This window comes from Alligator sinensis, unplaced genomic scaffold, assembly GCF_000455745.1.
Source record: "Alligator sinensis unplaced genomic scaffold, ASM45574v1 scaffold839_1, whole genome shotgun sequence".
Lineage (NCBI taxonomy): Eukaryota > Metazoa > Chordata > Crocodylia > Alligatoridae > Alligator > Alligator sinensis.
In genome coordinates, this window is record NW_005841885.1 from 3163100 (window position 1) to 3174014 (window position 10915).

Here is a 10915-nt window from a genome sequence, read left to right on the forward strand (position 1 = left end):
TTCCCTCCCAGAACTACCTGGCATGTCTGCAGTCAATTACAGGAATCTCAGATCAGTCTTCTCAATCATCTACGGACTCACCAATGTCTTCCCTATTTAGTGGCAAACTGTTATCCTCGTATCAAGGGATTGCTGCCACCACTGACAACAAGAGCAGAATTTTCTGTTTTCTATTTTCCGATAACTAAGGATTCATCTTCTATTAAGACACTGGTTAGTTAGTGTCATTTTTTAATTAGTTGTGTTCAAAACTAAAGCCATGTTCTTCATATAAGAACAGTAAAGGTTTAGAAGGGAAAAGGAAGAAATTCCTTATCCAGTGGTGGCTGTAGAGAGTATATTGATTGGCAAAATGTAATTCTGTTATTTGTAATCTGGACACCAATGTTAATATGCCTCCTATGGCAAAATGAACAGTGGGATTTTTGATGATCAACAAGAGTAAAGGTCTTGATTTAACATCTGATTGGAAGGTGAATGCCCCTTATGTTCCGAGTCTGGGAGTTGATTCCATGATAACTAGCCAAGAAAAATGCCATATACTAAAGTGTCTACCATTTGGTACTTACCAAAGATCTACCACATTCCCATGGTAACCCAAGCTAAGGGAGGTTTTGTTCTTTCGTGCATTTCTATAATTGAATAAAAATGGACTGGGTGAAACATCTGCATAGTTGTAGTTTACAAACCATATATACACAACCAAAGCAGTGGCTCAAATAACAGAGAAAATATATGTGGTCAGAATAGATTATGGACAGTACTGAACAGAAACTAAATGGGATTCTGATTCTAGAAGTGGGTTAATAACAATACTAGGAATTTATGTGCTGAATTTCTAAAATATGGGTCTGATTCTCCTTCATTTACCCTGGTACTAATCAGAACTGCATCCACTGAACTCCAAATGGCAGCTTTGGAGTAACGAAGAGATTGGATATATTGAGTTGACAGGTAGTATACTGAAATCGCTCTGTTCTCCCTGCTCTAAGTGCACCAGTCTAGAAGGCTTGAGTAACTTTTCAAATGTAATGTTATTTGTATTTGCCTTATGCGTAGTAATGAATCTAAATAAAGATCTATTTCACATACCGCAATGCAGACTATAAGGGGCATTAGTGCAATTGTATTTACTACTGATGACAGCTGCTGGAACAAGTCATAGATGAAGGCATCACATATTTAACAGCAGAAGGCGGCTGAGGACAGATATCCTACAATTTTTCTCGCCCCCTCCCCCCCCCGCACACAGCTCACAAGCATTTAGAGAACCCAGAAGGTCCCAACAGATCAGTAAAGTGCTTCATGTGCCATACCTGAGCAGAGCAATGCAGTGGTCCAAGCTATCTGTGATTTCCATCAGCCATCCTTGCTTGTATCGTTTCAAAAGAGCAGCTTCATCAACCTGAGACAAATTGCAGAACAATTTAACACGGTTTGTTTGGTGCTCTCTTTTATTAGACCAACTATATATCCTGGATCGGCCTCATCAGCCGTCTTTGGACCCACGGATAAGACATTCATAGAAGACAATCATCCTCAACTGTGAGGGATTGCTGAAGAAGAAGTTAGGAGAGATGTTAGACAAGTTTTGGGGCACAAAGTGCCCTTCTTTTGTGCCCAACAGCTTGTCTAACAATTTCCTAACTGTACAGCTGGTCCAATAAAAGATATTTCCAAGCAACCATTCCTTCTCACATATTCCCTGGATCATCACAGTTACAACAACAGACTGACCCTTCTGCAAAGATTTAGGCCTATTACACTCCCCAAAGAACTTCACCATTCCAGTTTTCCATTTAACACTAGTCCGGATGTAGTAACACTAGCAAATTCACCTTGCAAAATAAGCCTGCATTAGCCTCAAGGAGAAAGACTGGATGACCCATGGTCGTTTCCACTTCTAACTTCCATGGTTTTATCAGTTCTGTTTTCTATTGCTTCAGGCTCCAAATAGGACAAGAGAGGAATCCTTTGGCCCAATCACCTGATCTCATACCAGGATAGTTTTAGATAGCAAACTCCTGATTAGAGTTAGTAAGGAAATATTTCACCCCCCTACCCCCCCAAGATTATTTGTATTAAAGGTGTTTCCCCATTTTTACTGAATGGTTTATGATTTCACTGCAAAGTATGAAAACCAAAAATGTCCCTGTTTTCATATTTTTTAATGAAAGCCCAAGCGTTTTCTGTAAAAATGGAAAATTCTCATGGAAATTAAAAAAAACCCCAACAAACAAACCAGAGGTGGCAATTTTTCTGCCAGCTTCACATCTGAGTAACTGAGATTTGGTTAAAGCAAAACCAGCACCAGATTTCCTCTTGTAGAACTGACTGTGAATTAAAAAAAACCAACTCAGCCAACATTAGGAAAAAAAATGATCAAGAGCTCATTCCTGGCCTTCTGCTGTCTCCAAGAGAGAAAGAAAGGGGCCAAACTTAGATCCATGTATCCCCATTTTGACATGGAGGTCCAGGTAAGCTGAATTCCAGCTACGAATGTTGACCACTCGTAGTTTTTTAACATATTTGTGTTGACATGCATGGGATGAAGGCACACACATGCAGATGGACAGTTACAAGCCCTGTCTTTCCCAAGTATTTTAGTGCAGGAAATGTTCCATCAAATCCCACGGCGCTGATGAGAGATATTGTTCAAAAACCCCAGTCTGCAACGACATCAATGGAATAGCACAGCAAGATCTCAGGTACATAAAAGCCTGTTTCTTTTTGTGTCTTGTTTTGCAACTAAGGTAAATCAACACAGGTGAAGAAGAGAACATAGAATGTTACCTAACAAATGGACTTGGCTATCACATTTTTTCTTAAATGTCTGTGTAAATCGCCTGCATTACTGTGCTTTGCCCACCGCACTTCAGATCTGCCTTGACAGGGTTACAGAACTTTCTCATCATCCCATCAACATGCCTAAAGATATTAACTTCCTTTGTACCAGATTCTAGACAAATATTTATGCTCTTTGATCAGTGAGCCAGCAGTGTTTAAAATGGCATTACCATTAACAGACAAACATCACCTCGGGTGCAAGTCCAGTGACTCCGGGGAGTTACACCAGGGATCACTTTATCCCCTCAGCAAGTGCAAGTAAAAATAGGATTCTGCTTCATGTCACACTTAGGAGGAAAGAGAGCTTCCGCTTTAATTCCTCCTGTCTCAACTTCAGAAGCCAGGGCTGACAAAATGGTGTCTCCTGTACAATCCATCAATGCATTTGCATAAATAGTTCCTTAAAAATATATATAGATATATATAGCTGCTATTCATATGCATTCCTGAAACTCATTTCCGACAGGGATCATCCCACAGGAGATAAAAAACAGGTGACGATTAGTTTTCTGAACAAAATCATCTGAAGCAGTAGAGATGAAAAGGACAGGGAAGTGATGTGGGTAGCATCCTCTCAAAACCATTCTTCACTGGGTAAAACTTAAACAATCAAGATGACAAAGTGGAGGTCTGGATATAAAATAATTTATTAATTTAAGCTAGCTTTCTTCACCTAGAAAGCTACCTGAAGAGTTCATCAAGTTGATCCAGCGCTGCTAAGACTTCAGCACTAGGGATGGAACCCTGCAAAACTGATGACATTCTAGCCTTTTAAAATTGGATCTCAAATCCAGATGCAGTGGGTCAGATTTACTGTGTCCAGTGTGGGCAGTTTGATTGACCCAGGCTTTCAGAGTCAGAAGTGGCACGGCCTACTTTGTTCTCCAGAGCGCTTTGCATGCAAAAGACTGATGACCTACAAAAAGCCAGCCCTCTCCACTGCTTGATTCTGAAAACGTTTCACTGTTTAGCAGCAAAGGTTTCCTGAGTACTGGTAATTCACTGACCATGTCGCCTTGTGGTCACTCCTGCAACTAGATCATCAACAATGTTTTTTCCACAAACAGAATTCAGTGTTATCCTTAAGGAAGAGACTAATATACACTTACTAAAATTATCAAAAAGTTACTAAGCAAAATTGGTGACTAATTGGGGGAGGGTGGAATTGTAATTTTTTTATTTGATTTTGCTTTGCTTGATTTGCTGCAATATGATATTTTTTTGCACAGAATTTCAGGGGAATGAGTTTGACTGATGTGCAGTCAGATCTTGATATCCTTTTGCATCTTGGGTTGAGACTATACTCCACAAGTAATTCCATGGAAGTCATATACTACGGCCCCTGATAGACATTGTACTTAAGACACGATTAACCAGTTAATTACATCTTAAGCAGTAACCCAGCTACACATGCATGTAATTAATGGTGTGATAAAACAGGCTATAATTCATGACATTATTACACAAAAAACATGTAATAACTTTGAGGCTGATTCCCACTGTGACTCAAATTGAATGTGAGGCCAGGCTGATCAGCTGATCAGCCTTGACTCCAATGTGCTCCTGAGGTTGGAAGCACCAGTCACCTGACTGTTTTGCTACTTGCTGATCCATGATTCTGGGCTTCCCCTGTGCTGGCAATATGCAAAATTGGGATTTGGTCCATGGTCCTATAATCACATCTCCTGCCCTATACATGTAACATGGCAAGCAGCACAATTGCTGGGATTGTAGATCATGCCTTTAATTGAATGTCTGACAGGGGCCTAAAATACAATGAGTGCATCTACATGTGCAAATAATGTGATGTGATAAACTCCAGCACACTTTGTGCCAGAGTCAGCTGCTCCCAGGTACAGTATCTACATGTGCACCACAGCATTTTGAGCCAGGGCAGAGCAGCACTGGGCTGGCAGGGGGCACAGGTGGGTCAGCCTTAGGCTCTGGATGGCAGCGTTGAGTGGCATGGGGCTGGCTGGGGCAGGAGTACTAAAGTGCAGGGTTAGGTGGCAGGTAGCCCCACACTGTAGCATCCTCGTGCCCCAGTCAACCCCTGTCACCACCTACACGCGCATTTTGGCAGTTAAGTACTCTATCACAAGACAGTACTGTCCCGGACAGTCTATGTTATGGCACAGGTAATTATTTTACTGTGCCCTAATGCCAGCACACATGTAGACTGTGACGCTTTACTGAGGAGCTACTTAGTCAACTCTGCAGTGAAGCGCACATGTAGATGCATCCAGGATGAATAAGAGCATCAGAATCTGGTTCTTTTTCATTAGTAAACTTCAGCATACCACAGAGCAAGCAGCCTTCATGCTGCCTAGCAAATCAGCATGAAACCTAACTGGAAAGGTTGCAATTTGTGATCTATTGTACAAGATACTATTAACAAACTTTAGGACACAGCATTCATAAAACACTGCAACTGCTACCAGGTCATAGTTCAAAACAGCTCCCTGGGAATGTATTTTATTGGCCAAGCAAAATATAGTGTGTTCTTAGACCACTTAAAACTTCAATTACAATCCCTTCAATGAAATGTAAAAATGTATCAACTATTTTCTGAATGGTTTCATCTGCTCCCTTGAATAATGTAGTTATTTTAAGTAGTGTTTAAAAGAAAAATAAGAACATTTATCCACATTGTTTCTATTTAAATTGTTTCAAATCTTGTCTGAGCTAATCTGGTGGAGAAATATAATGAATTGAATTTATTTGGAAACTAGGCTTTAAACCTAATGTAGAGATGAGATGTCAGGGATCACCTTTTCAGAACAATGAGTCATGTTGGTAGGATTTAGAGAGTTAAGTCAAGAAGCTTTGTGATTGTAGGACTTTGGATTCAAAACTGCTAAATCACTTATACCTACCAGAGCAACTCTCTAAGACCCTAATTCAGAAGAAGAATTTCAGTGGATCTTTAAGCACATACTTGATGCTAATCATGTGTTTAAGTGTTTTGCTGAATAAATTAAAAAGGAAAATAAATGGATCTTCAAAGTGTTCAATGGGAACAGAACTGTGTTTATATTTTTTTAGCAAAAGAACAAATGAATGCTTGTCTAACAAAACAGCTCGAATAATCCCAGATGATGGCTAACATTACATTTTGCAACATAGAAAACATTAAAGTTACGCAATTTAAACAGCTGGGGATCCATTCTGGTCTGAAATCAAACAAAACTTTAGAAGAAGTGAACATATAAATATCATTAGAACATGAAAAATGCAGGAAAATGCAAGCATTAAGAGATCTAAATGTTTTAAAATTATATTTCAGATCAAGTGGATTTAATTTTGATCTTATGAATACACAGGTTTGTACACAAGCTTGTTAAGGTACCCATGTTATAGTAGTGTATTTTCTCACATACAACACACCCTGGAATACTTACCTTGCTTTCAAAAGGCAGAATGAAGAAACAAAAGATTTTTCTAGAGTTATGGATGCATAGAGCAGGGAGGAAGCCTAATGTTCAGCTAACTCACCCTCCTTTTCCTGCTTAACTAAAGCTGAAATCTTAGCTGTTTCTAAGACTGGTGTCTCAGGGTGGATCTCTGATTTTGAAAACAACTAAAGGTATCTCCAAGGCTGTGAAACAGGAAAAGGGAGACCAGAAGCAGCTGGCAGACAACACAATTGCCATAAGAAAGTTTAACCTGATTAGTGGAATATCAAGACGATTGAAAAGGAGAGACAATAGTTAACCCCTTTGGATTGAAGAACAAGAAGTCATTTAGGTAACTGATACCCTCAGCTGCCTGACTTAGTAATATACCAGTTGTTGCATGGTGGAGCAGGAATCAGAACAAGGTACTTCTATCCTGGTCATCAAATCAGCTTCCCCTGCTTAATATATACACTCCAATTTTAGGAGGCTGATTTTTGGGAAAAAGGTGCAAGAAAATATAGTACTAGCATTTAGTACTAGGTGTGTTGCTTATGCATTATTATAAACATGATGGTCCCCTAACAATTACACTGATTGCTGATACATTCCCGGTACTTAGCTCAGAGAGAGAAAATGGCTAATGTTAACAAGCTATCATTAAAACTGATTTAACTATAAGTGGGGTTATGGGGAAAGACTGTTGCTATACACTCATTTTTTTAAGAAGACTGCTGTTGAACTATTTTTCTGTAGGGCTCAAATGTATGGCTCATTTGGACAGACTTTGAACAGGCAAATATCACACTGGATCATAGAGCAAACCCCCAAATTCAGGACACCTTGGTAATATATGGTGAGTAGAAGAGAGAATGGCCCCACAGAAATTCCCCAGTCAGTATAATTTCTCCCTCAGGGTCATTTACAAATTGGTGTGATTTAGACCAATTCTGAGGCTGCGCTAAGATATGTTTAGGGATGAAATTGCAGAGGACTGCCCCCAGGATCCATGCAGGTGCATAGGAAGGTGTATTGAAGCCTATTCTCTTCAGTGTAGGACCAGCCTTGGGCTGTTCAAAGTGCTGATGCAGAATGAAGTGCCTCAAAGCTTTGTGAACCTAAATTAGCCCTCCTGAAAAGAACTAAGCAGAACTTTCCTGGCTGGTCAATTATCATCAGATCAGGACAGCCACGATAAATGGTCTTCATCTGATCTGATCTATGACTCTAAGGTCAATAGATGCCGGAGCCTTGTTGCTTAAGGGAAGACTTTTCCAAAGTGCTGGCCATTGGCTTAACTCTGCTGCCATTGCAGTCAGCAGTAAAACTCAGTGATTTCAACTGCCGATGACCTTAGTGAGAGCACAGTTAGGCCAACGCTGAGTATTCATGAAAACCCCACCTAAATGACTAGTACATTCCAACATTTCCATTGGGAATGCTTATAATTTGATGAGGCTGCCAGAGACATTAACCACTAATCCTATTAAAATCACCCCTGTTTGAACAGCATTGGTCAAAATCATTCCTGGCGTAAGAGTGCACAATTTCTACTGAAGTACATAGGAGTTACGGCCATTTACAGCAATGCTGAATTCAGCCTACACAGTCAAACCTGCCCACTCCACTGTGCCACTCCACTGATTTATTACCTATATAGCACCATGCAAGTAGCTGGCACATTACAAACATAAAAATACATGGTCTATAGTTTGAGGTCTAATATAATGAACTGGTAGCAGTCAGACCACAGTGCTGGGGGAAAGGAAGGAGAGATTATAAGAAGCAATGACAAAGATGTACAGTTCTGTGAAGAAAATATTGTTAATGAGTTCCAATAAGCTGTATGTTTTATATACTTAATAGAACAGAGAAGATTATAAATGACCAAGCAAATGAGCAGGAGAAGATGCAGCCAGAGTGGGGTTTGGCAAGGGAAGGCCAACCAGGAAGAGAAAACAAGACATGCCTCAGCAGAGTGGAGGGATCTGAGACGTGACACAGAGCAACAGAAAGATCAAGTGACAATAAGGAGGAGCTGGTCTTACCTCAGCAATGATCCCAACACATCCAGCAATAACTGCAGCTTTAGCCTGGGCCCCACTCATCCCACCAAGGCCAGAGGTGACAAACACTTTCCCAGCCAGGTCCTCCACACCCAAATAGCGACGACCTGCATTCAGCACAGTCAGCTAAAGCACAGCACACAATAAAGTAATGATTAGAGGCTCCTTTTCTTAAAAACCCTCCAGTTAATTTTATTTAATATGTTCATAACACTACTGCACTCTCACATTTGTGTGGAAGCTACATGTGTTTATAAGTGGAATTTGTTACGATGCCACAAGGCATTGGTAATTTTAGGAGGACCAAATGGTCCATCCTTTACAAGAAGTTTGGAATACAATGAAATCAAATTAAGAAATTATTAGCGCTCAGTGTCAGGAGAAACTATTGGGAGTGTCAGAGAAGACAGCAAGTTACTGAGTTCCACTGCAGAGTCAGCACTTCTGATTATACTTGGCCCCTGCTACAGTGGAGGTCGCTTGGACTAGATGATCTTTGGAAGTCTCTTCCAGCCCTCCATTTCTATGCTTGTAAGATAGTCAAGGTCAAAGACACTCTCACCAACAGCTTAGAGATGCCTGAATCAACCCTGCCATGAAGCCAAAGCATGGAATGTGTGTTGAATAAAGGTTTCTTTAAATCCAAAAAGACTCAGCAGAAACAGTTTTGTTTACAGAAATCATGCACAGAAGTCTTGAGACAGGATTTAAAGATACTATACAAGAAGCACCTGGTAAAAAAAATAGCTAGTTTGTAGCTCTCCTGTTTTAACTAGACAACAACCCACCATTCTCAAACTTGGAATCTGAACCAGAGCTGTAGTTTGGAGGAGAACCACACATTTATTAATGTGGCAGCCAAATTAATGTCCTTTAATAGTCAGGGGCACCCTGATAACAGCAATTAGAACAGCCCTGGCTAATGGCCATCTCTAGGAGGGAGTGTTCCTGCTCCAAAATCTCTTACCACTGTTCCATGAACTATCCCCTGTGGTCCAATGTAGCAATAGCTCCCTGCCGTCATCTGGCCATACCTGCAAATAACAGCAAACACAATGATGTCACTTTTACCCAACTCAAAATAAAATTGCAATAAGAGCATTTTATATGGCTATATAATCTGTTATTAGCAGGCATCATATTATCCCCACTTAACTGAATTGTTTCTGAATTAAAAATAAAAAATTGCCCATAAACATAAAAAGTAGGTTGCCCTTTCAATACCCCACCATTGTTTCAAGAGCTGAACTCACACATTAAGCAAAGGGAGTTTCACATGTGTCACTTATAATTGCACAATTGTGGTGCAAACACATACAATGTGGGGGGCGGGGGGTTGCACTCTATGTCAAAGAGCACCTCACATCATCAAGGATTAGCTTCAGGTTTGAGGAGGGTAGGGCAGAGGCACTATGGGTCAAACTACAAGAGGGGTGTGGCGAAAGGGACCTTACGGTGGGTGTCTACTACAGACCACCCAACCAGGGGGAAGAGCTAGACCAGGACTTCTCCAGTTAGCTTATGGTGGTGGTTAAGTCAAGGGTTGTTATTGTCAAGGGTGACCTAAACTACCCAGACATTTGCTGGGAGGAGCAGACAGCCAGGTCTGACCGCTCGTGTAGGTTCCTGGCTGTATTACAGGACCTTCACCTTATCAAGGAAGTGCACAGCCCCACTAGGGGTAACGCCTTGCTGGACCTGGTCCTAGCCACGGGGGATGACCTGGTGAGGGGACTGCAGGTCCTTGACCACTTGGGCAATAGCGATCATCACCTGCTGGATTATATTATCCAACGCAGGGAGTCAAGGGCTCATACCAAGGCTAAAGCCCTTGACTTCAGAAAGGCCAACTTAAATGAGCTTAGGAAACTGGTGGGGGAGGCACTGAGGGCCCAGAAGGTAGAGGAGATGGGAGTCCACGAGGGATGGTCATACCTTAAGGGGGCGATCCTCCAGGCCCAAAGGTTAACAGTCCCTGAGAGAAGCAAGCAGGGTAAGAGTGCTCAGAAACCCCCTTGGCTCAGCAAGGGCATTCAGCAATGCCTGAGGACTAAAAGGGGGGTGTACAACCAGTGGAAGGGAGGGACTATCACCAAGGAGGAGTACTCCTCCTCGGCCCGTGAGTGTAGGAGGGCTATTAGGAAGGCCAAGGCAGAGATGGAACTCAGGCTAGTGTCCAGGATTAAGGACAACAAAAAGTCCTTTTTCAAGTACATTGGGAGCAAGAAGAGGGCACCAGGCAATGTAGGGCCCCTGCAAGACGCAAACGGTAATCTTGTGGCTATGCCAAACAAGAAACCTGATATTTTTAACAGTTTCTTTCCTTCTGTTTTCTTGAACAGGGACCAGGATATCCCACCTACTACAGGTAGGGACAACCTTGGGGATAGCTCTGTCAGGCCTTCAGTCAGCGCAGATGTAGTTAGGGATCTTCTGGAAGGGCTGGACATTTTTAAATCTGCAGGTCCAGATTCCCTCCACTCAAGGGTGTTGAGGGAGCTGGCAGGGGTCATCGCGGAACCCTTGGCCTGACTGTATGAGCATTCATGGTCATCTGGCCAGGTGCCGGGGGATTGGAAACTGGCTAATGTGGTCCCAATTTTCAAG

General features: G+C 41.6%; 1 protein-coding gene across 2 annotated transcripts in view; it reads right to left on the bottom strand.

The window, feature by feature from the left end:
* UROC1 (urocanate hydratase 1) overlaps nucleotides 1-10915 on the bottom strand; it is a 64476-nt gene that overhangs the window by 33109 nt on the left and 20452 nt on the right. For both annotated transcript variants that reach the window (XM_025196834.1, XM_025196835.1), the window contains exons 7-10: nucleotides 9276-9342; nucleotides 8291-8434; nucleotides 1317-1405; nucleotides 570-632 (exon numbers count right to left, since the gene is read on the bottom strand). In XM_025196834.1, the coding sequence (XP_025052619.1) occupies nucleotides 570-632; nucleotides 1317-1405; nucleotides 8291-8434; nucleotides 9276-9342 (363 nt within the window). The remainder of the gene's footprint in view (nucleotides 1-569; nucleotides 633-1316; nucleotides 1406-8290; nucleotides 8435-9275; nucleotides 9343-10915) is intronic.